Consider the following 25,796-nt stretch of genomic DNA (forward strand, 5'->3'; position numbering starts at 1 on the left):
TTTGGATGCAGCCATGGTTTTACTGTAGGTAGGGGTGAGGAGTGATGGGGAAGATGTGGGTTTGGCTGTGGTAAGATATTGTTCTCATGTGTTTGACACTGGTTTTGGGTATTAACTTTAGTCTCAATTCATAATCATTTGAGAATTGATCTGTTCCCACCAGCTGAGGAAGATGACATTTGGGAGCTTTGGCAGCCTGAGAAAGAAGAGGCAGGACGAGAGTGAGGAGTATGTCTGCCCCATGGACGTGGAGATGCCAAAGGGACGTAGCTTCCAAAAAGGCTATGAGCTCTACGAGGACGATATGGACCGGCTAGAACAGGTCAACTTTGGTTTGGTCCCAGATCTGTTTTTGCTGTCTTGCACAACTCCTATGCTGATTGTAGCCCACGCATTTTGGCCCGACATTTCTCTGTAGTGGCGGCATTGTGCTCAGTACACATAAGTTCTCCAAATAATAAATAAGTCATTACATCAATACTTACATTCAACCTCCACCTTTAGATTGTTCTCTAAATGTTTAGAGTTTGGTCGTCAGTACCGTGACAGGAGATGTATTGAACACTGAGGCACACTGTGCCTACTTAGTGTTCAGCTGCTCTGAAGGAATACACAAACAGGTCTGCTAACAGGTGTTTTTAGTAGTGGTGTTGAGTGTCAAAAAAACGTATCTGTTATTGTAGATGGAGGACTCCGAGGGAACTGTGAGGCAGATTGGAGCCTTCTCTGAGGGCATCCAAAACTTGACGGTATGAAGGAAACTATCTTGTGTTATGTTGATATGGTTTGTGGATAACAATATGTCACTATATTTGGGTAGTCCCATATAGATGATCAACAGATAGTTTGTTGATCGCATGACCATCTGTTGATAAGCAACATATTGCAAGGTTATGGTTAGGTTTAGAATAAAGGTTAGGGTAAGGGTTAAAGTTGAGGCTTGGGGTTAGTGGATAGTTAGTTCAAATGTTGTTGACAGAGTATTGAACATCTACTAAGGACTATCCAAATAGTTGTACTAAACAATATTTTAGGGTATAAGAGGCCTTTGTAATATAAATATGGGAATATTTCAGTGTTTTTTTTTTTTTTTTTACAGTTCTCCTCTAGTATTCATTCTTATTTTCCTGTATTTCCTGTCTGTTTCCAGAGCATGCTGAAAGATGATGAATTCTTCAAAGAGATCTCCAACTCTCCCAACCCCAGCGTAACAGATGACGATTCCAACGTTTGAGGCCAGCGCCATGGGACTAGCCGACCTGGATTGAAATACTATTTGGAATCATTTAAAATACTTCAGCTGTGCTTGATTGAGCTTGCCTTTTGGGATGGAATGCATAAAAGTGGCACTCCAGGCAGGCTAAAGCAAACACTCAAAGTATTCCTGAACCCAGGTGTGCCCACTAGCACACCCCGACTCCACCGTACCCTCCAACTCTCCGTACCCCCAACATCTCTCCATACCCCCCAACAACTTTTCGTAACTCCCAACAAGCACCAGATCTCCTTTTAGTGTTTTTGGCATAAAACATTTTTAAAGAAATTAAAAAGTCCATGTCTGTTGTCATGTGAACTGATACACTGTTGTTTTTTAAGGTGCTGTCAAAGCTAAAATACCACCTCTGCAGGATTAACAATTCAACTCGCCCCTGTCTACCCAATAGCAGGTCAGTTATCAATCCTCATGAATCCCTACAGATCTGATGGATCCTTCTCTGCCTTACCTCTGAGCTAGTCTACATCAAGGGACTGTTCCTCAAGCTCAACAGTAAGGGCCTTACAGTAAAGTGGGCTATCCCCGAAGTAGAGTGCCTACGCTCCCTCACCCTGAACCTTATAAACCCGGCGTCTTCTCAGGATTGTCCGGGCCAGAGTGTCAACCTCAGCACACTGAACGGGTCGCCCTCCTCTGGGTTGGCTTTTAGCCGAGAGACACCCCTTCCTACGACTCCTACCAATGTACTCAGTACCTATTGTTCGGGTCCCATGTTCCTTTATACCAGCAACTCGGGTTTCCTATGGAATAATTAACCAAGTAAATTAGCTAGAGATCCTCAAATAATCAAGCATATTTCATAAAACGACATGCAGTTGTATGACTGATGACACAGGGTTTTAGAACAATAAAGTGAGTTTATTAAAAATTCCCCAATCAATCACAAATCATTTATAAGCAAACATTTACTGTAAATTAAATTGATAGACAACCTTCAGCACCCTTAACTAAATCCCTGTTGGGGTGTTCCAATAAAATGTTTTGTCTGTTACAATTTTATGAGAAGCACATTATTTAATAACAAGAAAAGGCTTCTACAACTCTCAACAGTTTTTTGGCTCCCCCCCACAGGATGATCAGTCCCTCAGAAGGCGTCTAGAAACTCTAACAGCTACTTTACCACACCTCTATCAATGAGGTAACCTTAAGGATTCCTCCTAGAATGTTACTTTAAATTAACTGAGTATACCTAAAATGTAAAAGTGATAAGTAAACAATATTTTTTGATTTTATATATTTTAGGCTATAAATCTACAGCATTAGTGGTTAACACCTAATGTGGCCATCGTTCAAAAAGGTGCTTTTTCAGCCCCCTTAACTCCCACTTTTTCTCACCTAAATTGCATGTCAATCCGCTTCACCCCTAAACGTTCTAACCTGGAGATTTCCAGATCAATCTAACATCCTTAAACTTTTTTTTTTTTTTCACATTAACATTCCCCACTTGGCACCATATTAATCCCCCTCCAACTTAACTAATTACTCCCATTACCTCTTAAATATCCAAAAATGTAAACATTTAATCATTACATTTCAACATTATAGCCTTCCATTAACAATCTCCAACAGGCCCTAAGGCCTTGTTCCTCTAAACTAAACAAACATAGTCTATATGCATCATACCTTAAAGCAAACATCACATGAACTGGATTACTTAAATCACACGTTGTTAACCCTCTTACTAAATGATTCTAATCACCCTTTAATCACCTCTGCCACTATACATTTCTCCATGCTTTCAAAATTTAACATTTAACCTTTAATCATCAATTTATTTATTTTACTTATTTTATTTTCCTTAGTCAATGTCAATTCTCTCTCAATATTCATTCTTCTCTCTCTCGTGTGTGTGTGTGTGTGCGTGAACGAAACTTCTTGAGTGTGGGAAAATGTTTCTCTAAAATGTCAGAGAACTGGGCCTTAGCCAACTACTATTGACAGTACAAGTCCATTTTAACTGTCCTATTTGGAGAGGAAATATTTCAGAGCAATATGCCACCATAATTTGCCTACCAGCTGGATACTGGAGACGTTTGTACTCATTGTTTTTATACTAGCCATCTTTCTATGGAATTTAAATATTAAAGTGAGCCATATCAATATCTGATAAACCCTTTTTTTACATTAAGCTGTAATGTAGGGCTTTTGCAAAGTCTGTCATTTTAAAGAATATGTTTGGCTTTTTAACAGAGTCACTGTCAGAGGATGAAAAACATTGTTATATGCTGTGCAGTTTTGCCCAAGTTAAATGAATTCCCCAAGACAGCTGCTATGGTTTACAAAGAAAACCAGACTATTTCAGCTGCAAATTCTTTCAGCACATCTCGCAATATCCTAGACACTCCCAGTAATGGTGTTTATTTGCACCTATAATGTACAGTTCAAAGCGCATCATTCCTTTTTAAAGTGTCATTGCATGTTATTGAAGCCTTTCTAGTTGCCAAAATGTTGTACACCTGCTAACGGAATATGGATTTCTTGTTTATTATAATTTGTACTGAGAACTATTCATAAATATTGCCAGATAGCATAGTTATTTTGAGAATACCGTAGCTAGCCTGGGTGCCAGTCTGTTTCTGCTCTCTTGCCAACTCCTTTATGGAATTCGATTGGCAAGAGAACAGAAAGTGACGAACTCAGGCTGTTGTAGCATGTTGAAAGAGTTGAGCGATAAAGCAATGACACTGTTATGCAACACCCTAACCACATGAGGATAAAGTTTACTGTGTACTGGTTGAGTTTTTACCCATTTCTAGGGTGAATAAATTAATTGAAACTCTTTGTCTAATTTCTCAAGTAGAATTGGATATTTAGAACATATAGCATATGGGTTTGTTTTGCAATTCAGATTCATTACCATTTAAAAGCCTTTACCTCTCCATGTTTGTACAGACTCTTATTTTTGTTAACGCCAAGCCAATAAAAGGGATACATGACAGTCACAGACCATTTGTACAGTAGTTGCCCAACTTGAACAACTTTGTATGCTGTTTCCTACTCTGTGTGCACTTTAAGATAAAGGTTTGACAAGCCACTATTTGCAGAATGATGACCAGATAAAACACATTTACACAGATATTAAAAGCAAAATAGAGGGTCAGGACAAGAGCATTGCAGCTTCCTCGGTTCTGTTCAGGCAGAAGTAGAGTAGGCTGCTGTGTGTGCCATGTTCTTTATGTAAAACTACCTCATTCACAGCTGGCTGCTGTTGATGTTGTCTGGACAATGTATTTTGTGTGGCAATCACCTTGATCATCCATCATGATATAGTGGTCCTGAGCTAAACTAGGGATATAACCTCAACTCTATAATGAAGAACAATGACTGGAGAGGTTTCATTGAAGGAGAAAAATAACACTGAACTCATCTAAGGGTCTTGTAAATTTTGTTTAGAGTTTTAGTATTTTCCATTGTCTCTAATGGGGAAACTTTCAATAGCGCTAGACTAAAGTTTGCTCTAAGTTCAATTTGAGGTTTCAGTCGAAGATGTCTGCCAACATGAGCCTGGGAAGCTCTCAGGAGCTGGCTGAGGAGCGCAGGGGGGCATCCAGTCTGAGGTCTTCTCCCGGGCATCTCTTCATACAGCCTGCCAGCTGAGGACCTTCCTTTCTGTAAGTGCAGATCGTAATGTACAAGTTATATTTAAAAAAATTGTAAACATTGCTGGAATATTGTACTTGAGATGTGGTGTTTCCTTTGAATATTTGTGGTGCATTTTGTCTAATATAATTTCAGATAATGCTAGTTGGTTATTCACTGTGTCTGGGTGTGTTTTATGTATTTTGTACAGCGCACGTGCATAGAGTAGAATGATCTGTGGTTGCTGCATTGCATGGCGTGCTATCCATGCTGTTTACCAATCAGGTACATTTGTGAAATTATTAGTATATTGTGCATTGTAATTTTCATGTTGTAAACTATTTTTGGTAACTATGGTTTTCCCAGTCAACAAGCGCCAAACCAGCGTGCGAGTGCAGAGTAGAATGATCTGTGGAGGCTGCATTGCATGACGTGCTATCCATGTTGTTTCCCTATCAGATAATACACTTGTGACTGGTGCTACATGCTGGAGTCCTTGTCAATATTATTCATAACACAATGGAAGAAGAGTACTCTTACACAGTACATTAAGAAAAAATGATTTATTTGTATTTTATTTAACCTTTATTTAACTAGGCAAGTCAGTTAAGAACAAATTCTTCTTTACAATGACAATTTGGGACTTTTGTGGTAGTGGAAGAAGTTTAACTTTTTTACCTTAGGCCAAGCAGTTAAATATTGTCAAAGTGACATTTAGTAAAATAATTGGTCTTATTATTTTGATAGTGGGGCACATATTTCATTACAAATAACTACTCTGACTAGCCTACTACACTTTTATACATCTCCTACTAGAATACCACAGTATATTCAAACTGTAACAAAAGAGTACAGAAGACAAGGAGGCATTGTTGTAAAAAAAAAAAAAAAGACAAAAAAATGGCTCAAAAAGTGGTCAAAATGGCAGGTGTTTGTAAAAGTTTATACAAAAAGTTGTTGATGTGGTTACTAAAACAGCTGAATCGTTTGATCCTATGAATATATTTGTGTTCCTATTTCAGATTTGAATAGCAGAGAAGTAGACATGTCATATCCTCTAACTTTTTGTCTAACTTGTTGGGAAAGTGGTCAAAGTAGCTCATTTGTGTCAAAAGTTACATTGTTTACACTGAATGTTGGAAGTCATGATGTCACAATGGGCCCTTTAGATTGTTTAGGAACTCCCATTAAAGTGGATGGAGGACAACAAGTGTAATAGTATAAAAGCTATCCAAAAAGTTAAATGGAAGCACACTATTCCAGATCAGTCTTTACGTTTGAAAGTTTGAATGGCGTTTATAGCTTAAACGGTGTAAGAGGAGTAGCGTGCAGAAGAAGAATAAGAACTATGACGAAGATTTAAAGTTGGGACTTTTGCGTCAAGTCACAACTAATAGTGGGCAAATATTATACAATCCAGGTATATAAAGCTCTTAGAGACTTACCCCAAAACACTCACAGCTGTAATCGCTGCTAACGGTGATTCTAACATGTATTGACTCAGAGAGTTGAATACTTATCTAATGAAGATATATTCACTTTTATTTTTCATTACTTTTTTCCTATAATTTTTCTTCCACTTTGAGATGAGAATATTGTGTGTGGATCGTTGCCAAAAAGGGATAATTAAATCATTTTAATCACACTTTGTAACGTGTGTAAACAAAATGTGTAAAAGGTCAAGGGGTGTGAATACTTTCGGAAGGCACTGTAATTATTTTATGCAAATAGCTCGGGTGGGAGAATCTGTTTTCTATTTCTTTGTTGTTTTTGCCTAGTGTGGTTACCAATCAGAGGCAGCTGTTTATCGTTGTCTCTGATTGGGGATCATATATAAGTTATTTTCTGTTTAGTCTCTGTTACCTGACAGAACTGTTCGCTTTCGTTTTGTTACTTTGTTCGAGTGTTTTTTGATAATAAAAAAAATCATAAACACTTCACGCTGCGCTTTGGTCCACTCCTTCCGACGACAGGCGTTACATATGTAGCCTACTGTAATTTCATGATCTATATATTTGTATCCTAGACGATGTTTCAGAATTCGCGGGCAGTCCAACATATTTAGGTTGGGGGAAAGTCGATGAGAAACATTGTTGAATTGAAACGTTCTGCTGACAGGTCCACAACAATGTGTCATTCTTTTCGCTTTCAGGAGCTGTCAGAGTCCTTTGCCAAATACAACATAAGTTACTGCTAAATATCAAAACATTCTGCCCACACTTCTACAAAATATGATCATTTCTCTTTCTTTTAGAAACTGCTGTGGCCTAATTCCAGTAGTTCCAAGTTATACAGCAAATAAAGGGCTTATTGTCACCATACATGGGGCATGAAGGGCGTTTTCCAGGCAGTTAAAATGCTTGTTCATGCAGTCAGTGTTAGGATGGGTTGGATTTATAAGCGGAAAACATCCGTATGTATGGGGTGCGCCAAATGTATAAATATCAATATATTTAGACATACATATTCTTTTCAGAAATGGAACATGCAGATATTTAGTGTGACAACGTAATATGCTAGTTAAAAATACATACTATCAAAGGAGTGCAGAAAGGATCAATAAATATGGCATGGTTCACAGGGAATCAAACAGAATGTCCTCACATCAAACAGCAATTCATTTGTAAAAGGAGAGAACCAGTTCTGTCATTTCATATGCAAGATAAAACATATATTTTTAAACATAATCTATAGGGTTTCAAACATTTATCAAACACAAACTAACTCACCTTTGTTGCATTCATGACGAGCAAAAGTTTAACTTATCTCCACAGTCTCTGAAGGTACGCTGGATGTTTTCCAAGTCGATTGCACAGGTGAAAAAAGGAAAACATTTGTGCATATCCACATCTCCACTGTCTGTGATCTTCAAAAACTTGTCACGTATGAAGTACTTTGCCCTGGTGACACTTGGATCTTCCCCTTGTGCTGGTGTTGTATGTTCATGCAAAGTGTAGTGTGTAAACTCTGGAAAATAATCCTCTATTTTAGATTTCCCAGCCAACACCTTCTCTGCTAGCAGGTCCTGTTTGTTCAAAAAGAGGAAGACAGGACGGTCCATTGTCCGCATTCTGCGCCAGAGGTTCTCTATGTTGTTTAGTGCCTCCTGCAGTTGGTTGGTCTGATTGTCTCCCTGACACACCATATCATAGCTGCTGCTGTCCACCACTAAAATATAGGCCGACTGGTCACAAAACACTCTCCTTATGGATCTCCATCCACCTCTGCCATTGAACAAATAAAAAACGTATTCTCCTACTCTGAAATATGTCTCAAAAATGCCTGAAGCTTTTTTGTGTTGCATGTATTGCATTAATTTCTCCTCCGCAGTTAATTCTGTGTCCAACAATCGCATCTGATTGAATATTGTGCTTTTCCCTGAGTCACAATCTCCTAGTAGTAGGAGCATGTGAGATTTATAGTATTGCTGTTTATCTTTTTTAAGCTGTTTCTCAATCCTTTTGTTTGCTTCTCTCCTCTTCTTCTCCACATTTGCCTTTGGTCTTATTACCAATGCCAAAACAAGCCATCTTCCTAAAAAAAAATACAATAAAAGGAGGTAAAGTAATAAGTAGCCTTGTCTGAGCCAGAAAGGCCCATAGGGCAGGAGCCTATTTCTGTAGTGTGAGGCAGCTTGATGTACAAGTACACACAGGACAGGACGCTAGTCTATTGCAGGGCCTTCCCCCTAATCCATTTAATGAGTGCCAAACAGGGAGAAAATGAAAAGGAGGGGAAATGGTACATTAATTATGCTAATTGCTAGACTGATCCAAGAAAAAAACACCTTCCTCAAGATTTGTGACAGGTGTAAAATAAAAACTTGTTCTTCAATCAGATTATGAGGAATTGAGAAAATGGCACACAAAAAAAGACCCCACCCTCCCTGACAATATCACTCCGAAACACTGTTTGGGTATAGGACTTTTTCACCAAAGATGTACTATTTTTCTTTTTAAAAACATTTGTAGTTCTAAAAAGCGACATTCCCTCCACCACAGCCAGATGGGTAAAACAAATGGAATATCACAGCAGATGAATCAGACCGAGCTCTAGTCCAGGGCGCCGTTCAGCTGCGTACTCTCACGAACAGAGGCAATGTTGTTGTGGTTGTCGTGGGGCCATGTTCCAAAGCTAATTTTGACCAACCTTCTTCCGAGTGTTTTGTTGTAGCCTTACCACGTTATTCTGGTTTAGTCACGCTTTTATTTTCACTTCTTGTCACGTTGTTTGATTTTTGGATTAGTCTCAAGGCAGTAATTGTTTTAGAATATGAATCGAGACAAATATGGTCCAAAGTAGCCTGGAAACTAGTCTGTTTTAGCTACTTTAACATTCAACTCCTTCCTCTCTGAGTCATGTGTGTTTCGCAGGGAGTACCTAGGTCCAAAGTTCTTACTTGCATGCACTTACCTATGTAGGACATGCGAGGGTTAGGTTAATAAACATGCTGGAGCTAGAACCTGGTTGTCGCGCGTCCTTATTTTAGATCATACTACATGGTGTCAGAAGTGGTTTTAAAATTAACATAAATGTGAAGGACGTACCAAGTAAATCATACATTCAGGCTGTTTCAAAGCAGGGAGGGCACAGTGTCGGAGATAAAAACAGCGCATATCATTATTTTGCTAGCTAACGAGCAAGGAGTAAGTTACTGCTAAGCAACATGTTGCAAGAGGAAGAAGCTGGCCGGATTTCAGGGTTTGCGACTCCAAGTTCAACGGGCTCTGGCGAAAACACGGACAGGCCCTGTGGCTAGTGCTGACGAATTTCGCATTCGTCCCCCGGATAATTTTGTTTGTATGGACATTAAAAACTGTCCGAAATGGATCAGGCGCTTTGAAAGGTACAGGGTAGCATCAGGCTTAAACGTGAAAAATTAGGCATTTCGAGTTAATACACTGATCTACTCTATGGGTGATGAAGCCGAGGATATATTAAATGCTTCAACGTTGACCGAGGAAGAGAAACTTAACTACAGTGCCGTTAAAGACTGTTTTGAAACGCATTTTGTAGGGAGACACAACAATATTTTTGTGAGAGCTAGGTTTAATATGCGCTAACAGGAGCAGGGTGAAACCACCGACAGTTTTATCACAGCTGTACACAAACTAGCAGAACATTGTCAGTTTGGCGCGCTCAAGGAAGAGCTGATCCGAGATCGGATTGTAGACGGAATAAGAAATATATCACTTTCTGAAAAGTTAGTTGGATTCCCAATTTACCTTGTCCAAAGCTGTAAACCAGGTTAGGCAGAGTGAGACAATAAAAAGACATCAGACGATACTGCGCGACAGCAGCTCCTCGCAGAACGAAGAGAGTGAGGAAATACATGCATTTTCAGAGCTAAAAAAAAACGTAGGGGAACACAGAACAGAGACATACGTGGAGAAAACAATCAGAGACAGCACCAGTAGCTAGTTCAAGTGTTTGTCGCAAATGTGGGAAATCCCCTTTCCACAGATGGAAAGATTGCCCAGCAAAGGATGCGGAATGCAGGAAATGTCACAGGAGAGGACACTTTTCAGCTGTCTGTCGATTAAAGCAAATGCATGAGGTCTCAGAGGAGGCACAGCAGGACAGCATCTTTCTGGGAGAAGTAAAGGAAAACAATGCTGGCTGGCATTCAGACATTAAACTCAATGTGGAGGTTGTGTCATTTAAACTAGACACTGGGGCAGCAGTGACAGCTATCCCAACTAGGCTGTATAGCTATAGCTGGCCCTTTGCTCTCTACAAACAAATAACTGTACAGGCCCAGTAATAAGATTTTACCAGTGGTAGGGCACTTGGTGATTAAACTGGAGAGTAAAGACAAAAGTGCCATCCAGCCTGTCTTCGTCATTGACTCTAGCCAGACCGTTGCTGGGGCTGCCAGCAATTGAAGCATTGCAACTCATTGAGACTGTGATCGAATTAGAGGACCCAGGTGAGGTTTTTAAAAAGAAATTCCCAAAAGTGTTTTCTGGTCTAGGAAGGATAGAAGGTGACTACAAAATCCGCCTGAAAGAGGATTCTATCCCCTATGCCCTAACCACCCCCTGCCGGGTGCCTATCCCTTTATTGGCCAGAGTAAAGGAAGAGTTGGGGAGGAAGGAAGAAATTGGGGCGGTGTCTAAAATAGAGAGTCCCACAGACTGGTGTGCAGGGATGGTAGTGGTCCCAAAAGCCAATGGGGAAATAAGGATCTGTGTGGACATGACTAAATTGAATGAGGCACTCTGCAGAGAGACACATCTTACCATCAGTGGAGCAGTCACTGGCTCAGTTGGATGGCTCACAAGTCTTCACAAAGCTGGATGCCCGCTCAGGTTTCTGGCAGATACCGCTGTCATCAGAGAGTAGGACACTCACAACGTTTATAACACCGTTTGGCCGTTACTGTTTTAATGTTTTGCCATTTGGAATCGCTTCCGGCCCTGAGCATTTCCAAAGACGCATGTCCCAGCTGTTGGATGGGCTGAGTGGCTGCATAGTCCATGCGGAAGGGACAGAGCAGAACATGATGTAAGGCTCACAGCAGTTCTGAACCAACTCCAGGAGACTGGCCTGACACTCAATGAAAAATGAACTTTTGCACAATCGGAGGTCTTGTTCTTGGGACACAAAATCAGTGCAGCTGGAATAGAGCCGGACCCAGAGAAGATCAGCGCCATCACAGATATGCCCAGACCCCAGAATGTGGCTGAAGTCAGGACCTTCTTAGGCATGGCCACATATGTGGGTAAGTTCCTCCCACAGTTCTCAGGTACAACCAAACCTCTGAGAGACTTACTAGCCAAAGAGAATGACTGGTTATGGGGTCACATGCAACAGGTAGCGTTTGACAAAATCAAAGGAGATCTGACCTCACAGAGAGTGCTGGCCCAGTACCGTCCCCACGCTAAGACAAAAGTATCAGCAGATGCATCATCCTTTGGGCTAGGGGCGGTCCTCACACAGATGCAGGACAACATGGACTGGCGTCCAATAGCTTACATCTCCCGAAGCTTATCCGACACAGAGCAAAGATATGCTCAAGTGGAGAAGGAGGCGTTGGCTATCACATGGGCATGTGAAAGGCTCAGCCAATACCTTATTGGCCTGCAGTTTACAGCAGAGACTGACCATAAACCGCTGTTGGCTCTGTTAGGGACAAAAGCACTGGACGACTTGCCTCCCAGAGTTCTGCGCTTCCGCCTCAGATTTCTGAGATTACAAAATTGTGTATGTGCCAGGGAAGGCACTGATCACAGCAGATGAACTCTCCAGGGCCCAAATTAAACATCCATTATCAGAGGAGGAGCAATGGCTAGAGGGTGAGGTACAGGTGTCCATTAATGCAATAAGGGGTCTACCTGCATCTCAGACCAAACTGCAGCAGATTGCAGAGGAGCAACAACGAGACCATATCTGCCAACAGAGTGCAAAAAGGGATGGCCCAGGCAGGAGGAACTGCCTCAGCTGCTGAAGCCCCATTGGTGCACCCAAGTGACTTCCACTGTAATGGAGACCTTCTCATGAAAGGACAACGGATAGTTATCCCAGAGACTCTACAACAAGAAATGCTAGACAGAGTGCATGATGGACACATGTGGATAACCAAATGCAGACTGAGGGCTCAACAGTCAGTCTGATGGCTTGGTCTGAGTACTCAGATTGCCAAGCTAGTGGCCCAGTGTGAGGCCTGTACAAAATGTCAACCTTGTCATCCGGAGCCAATGATGGCAACGGAGCTGCCAAAACGGCCATTGCAAAAGGTAGGGGTGGATATGTTCTATTGGAAAAATGACACTTATCTGCTAGTGGTAGATTACTACTCAAGATGCATTGAAATAGCGAAGACACCCATAACCACATCAGCTGGTGTTATCAATGGATTAAAGTCTATTTTTTTCGGGGGGGTCGCTGAGGTCCTGGTTACAGATAACGCTCCCCAGTTCTCTGCGAGCTCCTTTTCTGCTTTTGCCGCAGAATATGACTTCATACATGTGACCAGTAGCCCCTACAATGCACAGAGTAATGGTGAGGCAGAGAGAGCTGTGAAAACAGTCAAGGGACTGCTGAAAAAGAACAAGGATCCATACAGGGCTCTGTTAGCTTACAGAGTTACACCACTGCATCATGGGCCGTTGCCTGCCGAGCTCCTGATGGGCAGGAGGCTGCGTTCCCCATTGCCTGTCTCGCCGGCTCAGCTTAAACACAGAGGGCCTAACAGGAAAGCCTTCGCTGAGAGGGACAAACGGCTGAAACAAACTTAAACTGGAGACTTTAATCGGAGACACCGTCCTAAGGAGAGGCCGGTCAACGTGTGTGGATTACAAACTCAAAGACACCAGTAATAGTGCTGAGGAAAGCGGATGCCCCATGCTTCTATGTGGTGGACATAGGCTCAGAAGAGGTACGAAGGAACAAAACACACCTCAGAGCTCTTCCAGATCTACCAGCCACACAGACTGAGGCCACAGAAAATGCACGAAAAGAGGGTGAAGGAGAGAGAATGCTCACAGAGCCACAAGCGCACCCAAAAAGGGAGACTATGCTACGTGAAGAGAAAACATACTGTTGGGCACCACACCCAGCAAAAACGAGTACCTAAGTTAATGTTCATACTGTGTGATTTAATGCTTTCATACTGTTTCAGGATGGGAAGTAGCATGTTAGAATAATACTGGTTTCCAAATTACATTTCAGTTATGCTTCAGTGGTTATGCATGTTGAGTTCTTGTTCATGGGAGAGGGGAAGATGTAGTAGGATGTCCCTTGGGGGTATCCGTACCTATGCAGGACATGCGAGGGTTAGGTTAATAAACAGGCTGGAGCTAGAACCTGGTTGTCGCGCGTCCTTATTTTAGATCATACTACAGCTCTATTGTGAATGTAGTATAGGCTACCCATATTCAGTCTAGCTGACACGCGACCCACATGACTACACAGCAAGCATAGACAGGCCTACATGAGTAATGCCTCGATCACAGCGACAGTGCTTTGCATTTTGGTACACTAGAACTACGTTTATTTCTAATGGAATGTTGTGTTTGCCTTGCAACGTTGCATTGGAGAGGCAGTTTCAGTGCGTTCTGTGTGATGCATTGTGACGACCCTCCCACTCTGTCTGCCGTATTCTGTCTTTGTTCTTGATGCCGGTGGGCGGAGTTGGGAGGGTCGTCAGCTACATGGGAAACACCTGGGCCCGGTGTGTCCCAGGATAAATACACCACTTCCCCATTCATGGAAGAGACTCTCCTTTATAGATTGTGTTGTGTTTCTTGGTGTTTTTTTGGTTGTTTGCTTTAGCATCTTTCAACACCCTGCATTATCACATTCATGCATGCAAAACACTCACTTACACTACTGATTACACACACCATTGTGTATTATACTTAGTTACTATTTAATAAATATATATTTTGTTACTCCTTATCTCCACGTTGTCTCCCTTTTGTTACGGGCTTTGAGCCGGTTCGTGACATGCATAAATTGGATTTTTCCAACGTTTGCGTCAAACTGTATGACGGCTTGACACAAATGTAAGCAGAAAGTGAATGTTGAACTTTTGTTGCACACATATCCAGATGATGCTGCTTACCAATTTGCACAATACATCTGTCAGTGTGATCGAGGCATAAGGCTATTCTCACACACACACACACACACACACACTGCTTTGGACTGGGCATTCAACCAGACCAGTTTGCTTCAGAATTAGGCCTACACCACATAACCTTTCTTTAGACTACACTGGAACATAAAAGGACACATCTGATACTCAGGGCATGCATGTGTAGGATATAAAACTATGGACTTGTGTTGTAAAGTCTGAGTTAACAAACATGTTTCAGAAGAGTAAGGACAGTTTAACTCACTGTCCGATTTCAACAGCACTACAGTAGTGACTCATAGATACTGCTCATGTTAATAAATCATTCATTAAAGTGTCATTTGTTTATAAGCCATGTCATGAAGTGTAAATTAAGCATATGTGTGTGGTATGTGGAAAACACAAGCTTAGGAGATATTATACGTTTTGTTCTATGAGATTATCTTTATCAGCTAATGTCAATTTTTAAGAATTTATATAAAAAACTGAAATCACAAAGGATTCATAATAAAGGATTCATAAAGGTCATGTTAACTGATTGCTATTATCTCATAGAACAAAACATATAAAACCCTATTCTTAAATTCCCACATTCAATCTCCATTCATTTTTCCCATAAGGATGGCTGAACGAACCAGAGGTAACTTATTTCCGGGTTTTAGGACTACAAGCTGGCATGCTCAATTAACAGCCAGTTAGTATACATAATTGCTTAGCTATGCTACTCAAATGTTTTCCTCTCATTTATTAAACATCTTTAGAAATGCAATGGACTTATTCAAAATAGCCCATGTTTTGGTCCTTAAATGTAAGTAGGCCGACTGTCACGCCCTAATCTGTTTCATCTGTCCTTGTGCTTGTCTCCACCCCCCTACAGGTGTCGCCCATCTTCCCCATTATCCCCTGGGTACTTATACCTGTGTTTTCTGTTTGTCTAGTCAACCAGTGTTTTGTCTCAGCTCCTGCTTTTCCCCCCAGTCTCTCAGCAGGGGTTCAAACTGTAGAACCCAGTTCCTAAATTTGAATATAAAAATAGATTTTATCAAACAAAACTATGCTACATTGTATCTCTGGGACCCTCAGGATGACAAATCAGAGCAAGATTACTGAATGTAAGTACATTATTTACCTTCAGCGGTGAATGTATCAAACCAGTTGCTGTGATAATTATTTTTTGTGTACTCTCTTCAAACAATAGCATGGTGGCCTCCCGGGTGGCGCAGTGGTCTAGGGCACTGCAGCGCTAGCTGTGCCACCAGGGACTCTGGGTTCGCGCCCAGGCTCTGTCGAAGCCGGCCGCGACCGGGAGGTCCGTGGGGCGACGCACAATCGGCCTAGCGTCGTCCGGGTTAGGGAGGGTTTGGCCGGTAGGGATATCCTTGTCTCATCGCGCACCAGCGACTCCTGTGGCGGGCCGGGCTCAGTGCACAGTAACCAAGGTCACCAGGTGCACGGTGTTTCCTCTGACACATTGGTGTAGCTGGCTTCCGGGTTGGATGTGTGCTGTGTTAAGAAGCAGTGCGGCTTGGTTGGGTTGTGTTTCGGAGGACGCATGGCTTTTGACTTTCGTCTCTCCCGAGCCCGTATGGGAGTTGTAGCGATGAGACAAGATAGTAATAACTAACAATTGGATACCACGAAATTGGGGAGAAAAAGGGGGTAATTGTTTTTAATTAATCATTTTAAAAACATTCGCATGGTGTTTTTTTCTCTGTAATAGCTACTGTAAATTGGACAGTGCAGTTAAATTAGCAATAATTTAAGCTTTCTGCCAATATAAGACATGTCTACATCCTGGGAAATGTTCTTGTTACTTACAACGTCATGTTAATCACATTAGCTCAACTGTCCCGCGGGGGGCACCGATCCCGTAGAGGATATAATAATAGTTAATTTTTAATATACTGTAAACAAATGGTATCATTTCAGTTGAGTGTACTAGCGCTTCGTCTGTCTACCAGAAGTTGATGCTATGTTTCGATGCAACTTCTTGCTAGCTTGTTAGCATAGCTAACAAATTACTAGCTAGACATCTTACGATTTCATTAACAATGTCCACTGATAACATAACAACTATACCACTTAGCTAAGCTAAGAATGACGTGAATAGTCAGGTTTATAAACGTTGGGTAGTTAGTCAGATAGCATATCATTAATATACTGGCAATTTCGATGTAATAGTAGTCAACTAACGTTAGGTAGCTAGCTAACATACCGGTACATACAAGCAACTGCTATGTGGTTTGTAAGGCTAGCGTAGCTAACAAATTGTCAGCCAACAACCTGTAACTTATTTGAAAGTCATTCCTTTATTACATTATTGCACAACATTTTCTTAACATTTGTCATAATTAGTTAAAGCAATTAATTTTTATTCGCTCTCAGCAGATTTTCTTCAAATCTGAAAATGTTGTGAAACGATTTTCTGAAGAATTGCATTATGGGCCTTAAAAGCACAGAAATAGTGTCCACTGCTTGAATACCCGTTGTATTTTGGCGAATGTAGTATGACATCCGGGAACTTTTGGCATACTAACTATATCCACACTATGACCAATCAGCATACTACATACACAATCTGTCACAAATAATATGGTTAGTATAAGTATTCAAACACAACTCATGTCTTGTATTGTGGTGTTTTGAATGATTTCATGTCAATGCTAATATGGCTGAAATTCACTAGCTAGCTAACCAACAACTGTAAAGATGTATTTGAGACAACAAGTGCTCAATGTGCAAATGTATTTATGCCCTCAATAAACATTTGAAGACAAAATATAGCTTACACGTTGTCAACAATCTAAGCCAACCCTGTATGTTTTGCCCCATAGTTGTGCACGCATTGGTTTTGTTGCGAAACAACCAACCCTTCTATGCACAGACAGGGATTTTCCCGCACTGAAATCTGGAAGTGACATACTTCCTTCTCCATGAATGATGCCACGTGATAGAATATAGACGCCAGTGGAGTAACAAAACAAACACAGAAATACATCTAAACTTTCATCGGAGCTAGACAAGTACAAGTTGGGACGTCACAATCTGCATTTTGATGTAGAACTTCCCTTGTGGCACAACAACTTCAACTTTGCCTTCCATCCCATCAGCTTTCAAAAGTTCAGTTCTTGTATGGAGATCAATGAGAGCGTGTTGAATTTGGTTAACAAAAAATGTAATGGCTTATTTGCTACGTGTTGCATATTTGATCAAAAAGACGTTTATTAATGATTAAGTTGTTACAAGTGTACTGATTTAAGTAGGACACCTCACATCCCGGCAACTTTGGAAAAAAAACACTTGATATATGAGTTGAGCCTTGTCGTCACTAGTTATCACAAAGTCATAAACCTCGCCTTATATATTTAGATTTGTGGCTGTGGTAGCTAGGGGAAACCGTTGTGCCTGTTGTTTACACGGGTATCTGCCCTCTCATTGGCTAGAATGGTCCCAACTGATCTTGCCTCCTCCCGACTGCCTTCCATTTTTTAAGACATTTCTTTTCATTCTTAGAATGGTCACTAGAGTATCTGGTCAATATACTGGATGAAGTATTGAAGATGACGCCGGAGGGTAGGGCTGCCGTCTTATTGGCTCTTAACCAACCTTGCCATTTTGTTTGTTTTTTCGCGTTGTTCGTAACTTGTTTTGTACATAATGTTGCTCCTCACACTTGTCCCCAGCCCGGTACCACCAGTGCCGGCACCAGGCCTACAGTGCGCCACGGCAGTCCGGAACCTCCGACGGGCCACTGTCCGGAACCTCCAGCGACGGGCCACAGCCCGGAACCTCCAGCGACGGGCCACGGGTCAGTGCTACAAGAGCAGACTCAGTGTAAAGAAGGGGGGCGGCGTCCAGAACCTTAGCCGCCACCGAGGTTAGATGCCCACCCAGACCCTCCCATATTGGTTTAGGTTTGCGTCCGGGAGTCCGCATCTTTGGGGGTTTGTTTAGTTTTTGTATGTCTAGGGGTTTTGGTATGTCTAGGGGTTTATATGTATATGGTTTCCTAGATTGGTTCTCAATCCGAGGCATCTGTTTATCGGTGTCTCTGATTGGGGACCATATTTAGGTAGCCATATTCCTTGGGTATTTTGTGGGTTTTTATTCTGTTTAGTTGCCTGTTTGCACTAGTCATATAGCTTCACGGTTCTTTTTGTATTTGTTTTGTTTAGTGTTCGTTCTTCCATTAAAAGATGTACGCTTACCACGCAGCGCCTTGGTCTCCTCACGATGATGAACGTGACAATTTCACGGTAAGGTCTACACCTGTTGTATTCGGCGTATGTGACAAATACGATTTTGATTTGACTCGACAACGTGTCAAAAGTTTTCCACAGGGATGCTGGCTCATGTTGACTACAATGCTTCCCACAGTCTCAAGGCTTAGAAATCCTTCTTTAACCGGTCTCCTCCCCTTCATCTACATTGATTTAACAAGTGACATCAATTAGGGGTCATAGCTTTCACCTGGATTCATCTGGTTAGTCTATGCCATGGAAGGAGCCGGTGTTCTTAATGTTTTGTCTACTCATTGTACATGCATATATTATTTCCATCCTCCAGGGAATTAGACACAGGTCCTGGTGCAGCCCAACCTCCAGCCTCAGCCCAACCTCCAGTTAAAGGCCCAGACCCAGCTCCACTCCCATCTCCATGTCCAGCTCCACTCCCATCTCCATGTCCAGCTCTAGGCCCAGTACCACCCCCAGCTGCAAACAAATCAAATTTATTTATATAGCCCTTCGTACATCAGCTGATATCTCAAAGTGCTGTACAGAAACCCAGCCTAAAACCCCAAACAGCAAGCAATGCAGGTGTAGAAGCACGGTGGCTAGGAAAAACTCCCTAGAAAGGCCAAAACCTAGGAAGAAACCTAGAGAGGAACCAGGCTATGTGGGGTGGCCAGTCCTCTTCTGGCTGTGCCGGGTGGAGATTATAACAGAACATGGCCAAGATGTTCAAATGTTCATAAATGACCAGCATGGTCGTATAATAATAAGGCAGAACAGTTGAAACTGGAGCAGCAGCACAGTCAGATGGACTGGGGACAGCAAGGAGTCATCATGTCAGGTAGTCCTGGGGCATGGTCCTAGGGCTCAGGTCCTCCGAGAGAGAGAGAGAGAGAGAGAGAGAGAGAGAGAGAGAGAAAAAAAAAGAGAGAATTAGAGAGAGCATATGTGGGGTGGCCAGTCCTCTTCTGGCTGTGCCGGGTGGAGATTAAAACAGAACATGGCCAAGATGTTCAAATGTTCATAAATGATCAGCATGTTCGAATAATAAGAAGGCAGAACAGTTGAAACTGGAGCAGCAGCACGGCCAGGTGGACTGGGGACAGCAAGGAGTCATCATGTCAGGTAATCCTGGGGCATGGTCCTAGGGCTCAGGTCCTCCGAGAGAGAGAAGGAGAGAATTAGAGAACGCACACTTAGATTCACATAGGACACCGAATAGGACAGGAGAAGTACTCCAGATATAACAAACTGACCCTAGCCCCCTGACACAAACTACTGCAGCATAAATACTAGAGGCTGAGACAGGAGGGGTCAGGGGTCAAACAGATATTCTAAAATAATCAGCAGACACATTGGCCCATAAAAAGCAGTAACAAGTGGTGGATGGCCATATATACAGTGGGGCAAAAAAGTATTTAGTCAGCCACCAATTGTGCAAGTTCTCCCACTTAAAAAGATGAGAGAGGCCTGGAGTTGATGAGAGAGGCCTGGAGCTGAACGTCTGTGTTGCCCAGCAACAGCCCCAAAACATCACTGCTCTAGAGGAGATCTGCATGGAGGAATGGGCCAAAATACCAGCAACAGTGTGTGAAAACCTTGTGAAGACTTACAGAAAATGTTTGACCTCTGTCATTGCCAACAAAGGGTATATAACAAAGTATTGAGATAAACTTTTGTTATTGACCAAATACTTATTTTCCACCATAATTTGCTAATAAATTCATTACAAATCCTACGATGTGATTTTCTGTCATAATTGAAGTGTACCTATGATGAAAATTAAAGGCCTCTCTCATCTTTTTAAGTGGGAGAACTTGCACAATTGGTGGCTGACTAAATACTTTTTTGCCCCACTGTAGTAAAACACACTGTTGACCTTTAGTGAGAGCAGTGGCCACAATGGGTATCTGTTCAAAGGGAATGTCCTGATTGTCTAAAGTAATGGGTCAAGTCTCTGCCTGAACTGTACATGTCAATGTTGTTCATCTCAATGACCAATACATTACATTTCTGCATTGAAACATTGTAGAGAGCATTGCCTCAAATGGTAGATAGTTGAGCCATGCCATAGTGGGAGGGCTTTTTTAAACTCTATCCCACCTGGCATGCCCTTTACTTCAATGACCACCTTCTTGGCAGCCACAGCCATCTATGGAGCTCTGCCATTTCCACCGGTTTCATCTAAACAGAAATAAAGCTTTAGCAAAGGTAGATCAAGTGTACACATTATTCCAAGCTTCTACCAGTGTTCCAGAAATCTGCTTACTTGAATATCAACAATGTAAAGCAACAAGGCACAGCAACCACATGTTTTTATACATCATGTCAGCCCTTGTATCCAGAACTCTGCCTGTGAATTGTAGTGGTTACATGTTTTAAGCTTGCTTAAAAGGTGCGCAAGGCCGTTATTTCATTGTTGAATCACAGATATACAGTACATTTTAATAGTTATTTCAAATAAAATGATACATACTATACTTCTGGTTGAATAAGGCTTGTACTCCTTGCACCCTAGCCTTGCCATACCCTTAAACTTTGACTGTGAAGCTGCAGGTTGGCCTAGATGTAACAATAAAAGAGGCACAGTACTGTGTGCTTAAAGGCATTATAGACGTATAGATTTAGGATCTTAATTTGAGTCAGTTTGCTACAGCAGGAAAATAATCCCGCAGTAACAGGAAATGTGAATTGTTATGTAGATTATAATAAATTGGCATTTTTGTCGGGGGTTGATACATGTTTCACAAAGGGAAAATCAAGTCTGACATTTCAAAGTGGAAAGCCTTTTCAAACCTTAAATACACTACAAGTACAACAATGTCCTGTATAGCATAAAAGTTGTCCTGCAACAGTGTGATCAAATTAGCTTTATGCTTGAGGATAAGTGTTAAAGTTATTTTTTAAATATGTGTACCAGAAAAGTGTACAGAAAACTTGCCGATCAGATCCTGGCCCTCAACAAATTCCTTTCCCCTCCCAGATGAGGCTGTGCTGACTGGTATGGGGTCCCATACCTTCCAACTCGATAACGTAACTAAAAATTATGTAGAAATAGACCAGATTAATAATACATGAAATTAGATGTAAAAGAAATACAATACCCAAAAATGCTTATCGGAAAAGAGTTGGTGAAAAGAGTCGGTGTACCTTCCATAACTCCTGACATAAAAACATGACAATGTCAGTGACGTTGTTTTATCTATTCTATCAAAGCATTACAACAACAAAACATTTACTTGTTGAAACTAAGTAAAAAAATATGTGTCAGATGGAGTCAGTATACTTTAGAATTTGTTGTTAGACCCATAAAGTTCTGAAGAGAAACCCCTCTGATAATTCATCTAAAAGTAATAATAATGAACCTACAAAGACACACCGATTTGAGAAATGCATTGTGTCTACTCCTTATTAAAAGAGTAGACACAAAAATATTGCTCCACCAACTCAGCTTTTTATCTCGCAGATGATGGGAAAAAAGAGCCCTTATATACTATGAATTATCTGTATTGTGTCACAACCAGAGGGGCAACGAGGGGAGTTTTGAATCTGGGTTTTACCAGGCAATATGAAACTAGAGGCAACGCAAACAGCTACTGGAAAAAGTATCAGCATTATCACAACAGCAGAGGAAAGGATCCAGCATTTGCATGTTATTTTGTAATGAATTTGAAGTCATGCCCCTCTGATAGCTAGCCAAGGGGAAGGGGTAGGGAGTGCATTGGGACCAGGTGAGGGAATCCAATAACCCGACAACAATGGATGAATGAATACTTCATTGTTCCATAACGGCATTTGTTTGGGAATAATGGCACACATTCAACACATCACAGGACATTCAACACTTTACTTAAATACAACATGAATATCATAGCAAAATACTTCACAGGGTCAGACAGACAAATAAATCGAGGTATACTGTAAGTGCTGGGTTACACTTTAGTCTTCCTGTATTTAGGAACCTGATACTGGTTGATAAGAACGTCTTGTGTGCCCTGTTTGTTCTACAGAGTGTGGTTTTGAACCTTCAACCTGACAGCAGCAGTTGGTACTGGTTGTGTAGTGGATGTGTCTTAGTAAAATTGTCTGGATTTATAGATGGTTCTTGATTTGTAGAGTGATGGGATGCTTTGTGATTTGACGGTGCCAACCATCCCACCCAAGGAAGCAGGTTAGGATACTTTGAATGAATGTCTTATATAAAAGGTGAATCATCAGTAAGGCCATAGGAAGTTTCCTAAGTAGTCCAAAGCCAAATTGTCACGGCTGTTGAAGGATGAGGACCAAGGTGCAGCATGGTGAGCGTACATTTAACTTTATTTGAGAATGACACCGACAAAAAAACAATAAACCATACAAAACCGTGACGCTAAAGGCAATAGTGCCCGCAAACAAAGACAACTTCCCACAAAGAACGGTGGGGAAAAAAGCTACCTAAGTATGGTTCCCAATCAGAGACAACGATAGACAGCTGTCCCTGATTGAGAACCATACCCGGCCAAAACATTGAAATAGAAACACAAAACATAGAATGCACACCCCAACTCACACCCTGACCAAACCAAAATAGAGACATAAAAAGGATCTCTAAGGTCAGAGCGTGACACAAATGTTTTGCCCAGAACCCATAGAGATATTACAAAAATACACTTTCTTATGTTCACAGAATACAAAACAGAACATTAATGACCCTCACATCCACCACACTCTCCGATAGTCCAGTTCTGGTGGCTGCCTCAGCTGTCCCTGATCACATAAGGCTTTCAAAACCTCTCTTTGATAAGGAAAAATTGACACTTGTTATTAAGACATATCCTAATTCAGTGTTGCGTATGGATTGGTATACATATCACAGACTTCATATGAGAAGTGGGCCATAATCAGCTAAGAAATCGCTAATGCATAATACAAGAGTTCACGTAAGGCAAGCCCCATGGTAGGTTATACTGACTTCACATTATTCACATCCAGCCAGTATGATGCAATAAACCCTGTTTCAGTATAAGCTTTGTGCCCTAATCCAGTAACACACTAAAAACCTACTCCACTGAATATTGCTAGGACTTACTAGTGAGATTGTTTCCATGATATGTTGGCGGATGCAGTACACTATTGTTATGTTACTGTGTTGTGTTGTTACTGACATGGTGATTTTGCTTCTGTTTGTAAATAACTTTCTAACAATGGGCTGTAAAATCAGAACAAGCTTCACCAAGAACATTTACATGCACCAGGAATTCGACCTGGTGACATGGTGCTGATATACAGTGCATGGGATTCTAAGAATATCATACCAATATTACAAGGGCTCATGTATTCAAGTATGCTGTGCTGGAGTATAGTAATGTTTAGCTTGTGAGCTTAAGCAAGTAAAATACGGATGGCTATATTTTGCCACCCAGATCTACCCTCACGTTCTTGGACATGGATGGTGACTTTAATGGAATGTAGATAGGAAGCCAGAATTTTACTCCTCAAAGACATGAGAGATCCATCGCACCTCCTTCATGAACTCCCTCCACTAAGAGAGCACTGACAGTTTACAGCTTCTCATTTCTACCTGCTAGGACAAAGCCATTCCAACTATTTCCTACATTCTGCTATCAGACTCTATACTGGTAGATACACATTAACGTCTACATGATTCTAGGATATATTCAAATCAAAATCAAATGTTATTGGTTGCATACACATATTCAGCAGATGTTATTGCGGATGTAGCAAAATGCTTGTGTTCTTAGCTCCAACAGTGCAGTAGTATCTAACAATTCATAACAATACACACAAAACTAAAAGTCAAATAATGGAATTAAGAAGAATATTAGGATGAGCAATGTTCACCTCTACTTTTATTTATCACTATTGCAGGGCTTACTAATATATCAGGAAGATATGTATACTGTAGCTAAGAAAGTAAGTGTAGTACTAAGTGTATGTTGTGTATTAAGCTGTTAGTACCTCAAGTGCCTCACCATAATAATTTGGTCTATTTTCACCTCTTAATTTTGCCTACTGTTCTGACATGTAGTCTATAACCTGTTTTTGAGAAATGTAATCATCGAATATTGTAAGAGCTTTCATTGTCTGCTTATATGCCCCCTTTATTTATCATACCGTTCTGACTTGGTGTACAGGGAGAACACTGTAAGAACGGCCCATGTTCTGAATTCTGTCGCTGTATATTTTCAAAAGAGTTGAACAAATAGTTATATTGACTATGTCTATATTAGCTCGCTCATTAATGTCTTAATCGAAATGACAGATTGCCTCTAATCTGCTTGGGGTCCTCTTATGCCATAGTTTGTACATCTCAATTTTCATTGGAAACCACATTTGTTAAAGCAAGTCAGCCATATCAGCTATGTTTTTTTTAAAGCCAGTAAATGAGGCTGAATTAACTGTTTGGCTGCCAGACAAGGCTCTGCTGATAGCCAGGTGTAGCAATGGTAAGGTGTTGGGACAGCTTTATGTAGGCCCTAACAGTTTGTGGGCAACGTTTGTCACCGTTATAGTGAAATTAATGTATTGTTTCGTGTTGTGTAGTGGCTTTGCTGGCATGCAACCTAAACATTTCTTTTGACCCACCAAGATTTACATGCTAAAATTGCCACTGCATATCAAAGTAGTGTAGTGGAGGTATACGCTGTATCAATTTAAAAAGCTGATGGAAAAGATCAGAATGTTCAGCTTAAACTTTTGATAAACAATTATTTCTTCACATTTTAGGCGTAGCAATGTGCACACGGCGGTAGTCCTACATGAGAATGTCCCAAATTGCAATTTGCGCAAACACCGTTCTAAAATGTGCACTGCACATGCCAGTAGTTTCATAGACAGTGATGGAAATATAAATTAGAAATGTAGAACGCATATGAGGAAAAAATAATAGCCTCCATGTGTCTATGGAGGGAATTTGACTATAGGATACTTTGAAACAAGGTAAGACATAGCTCAAAATAGGAAGTAAAACGTCCAGGTTTCAAACAGGTAAAATATAGCGATGCTAATGATAGGCCTAACAGTCTTCTGGTAGATGGAAAGGCCTTCCCAAAAACCTTCTCAATTAAATGTTAACTATCTACAAAGTTGCCTCCCACTGGGTACAGACGTCAATTCGATATCTATTCCA

General features: G+C 41.1%; 2 protein-coding genes across 8 annotated transcripts in view; one reads left to right on the forward strand and one right to left on the reverse strand.

Moving 5' to 3' along the window:
- LOC109889524 (liprin-beta-1-like) overlaps positions 1 to 4,055 on the forward strand; it is a 70,983-nt gene extending 66,928 nt beyond the window's left edge. For 5 of the 6 annotated variants that reach the window (XM_020481007.2, XM_020481004.2, XM_031822937.1 and 2 more), the window contains 3 exons: positions 164 to 322; positions 684 to 749; positions 1,151 to 4,055. In XM_020481007.2, the coding sequence (XP_020336596.1) occupies positions 164 to 322; positions 684 to 749; positions 1,151 to 1,234 (309 nt within the window). In that variant the 3' untranslated portion in view covers positions 1,235 to 4,055. Of the gene's footprint in view, positions 1 to 163; positions 323 to 683; positions 750 to 1,150 lie in introns of those variants that run through there. The other variant, XR_004209720.1, reaches the window with a different exon arrangement.
- On the reverse strand, positions 2,114 to 10,453 carry LOC109889525 (guanine nucleotide-binding protein G(s) subunit alpha). Of its 2 annotated transcripts, XM_020481008.2 has the most exons (3): positions 10,081 to 10,453; positions 7,585 to 8,389; positions 2,114 to 4,885 (listed from the first exon to the last, which is right to left on the reverse strand). In XM_020481008.2, exons 1-2 carry the CDS (start codon positions 10,187 to 10,189, stop codon positions 7,596 to 7,598), a joined length of 903 nt encoding a protein of 300 aa, XP_020336597.1. In that variant the 5' UTR covers positions 10,190 to 10,453; the 3' UTR covers positions 2,114 to 4,885; positions 7,585 to 7,595. The 2 variants fall into 2 exon arrangements, with proteins under 2 accessions (XP_020336597.1, XP_031678798.1); XM_031822938.1 differs by lacking the exon at positions 10,081 to 10,453 and having other exon boundaries at positions 7,585 to 10,074.
- Between the last annotated feature and the right edge of the window lie 15,343 nt (positions 10,454 to 25,796).

The sequence above is a fragment of the Oncorhynchus kisutch genome, linkage group LG4 (genome assembly GCF_002021735.2).
Source record: "Oncorhynchus kisutch isolate 150728-3 linkage group LG4, Okis_V2, whole genome shotgun sequence".
NCBI classification, from domain to species: Eukaryota; Metazoa; Chordata; class Actinopteri; order Salmoniformes; family Salmonidae; genus Oncorhynchus; species Oncorhynchus kisutch.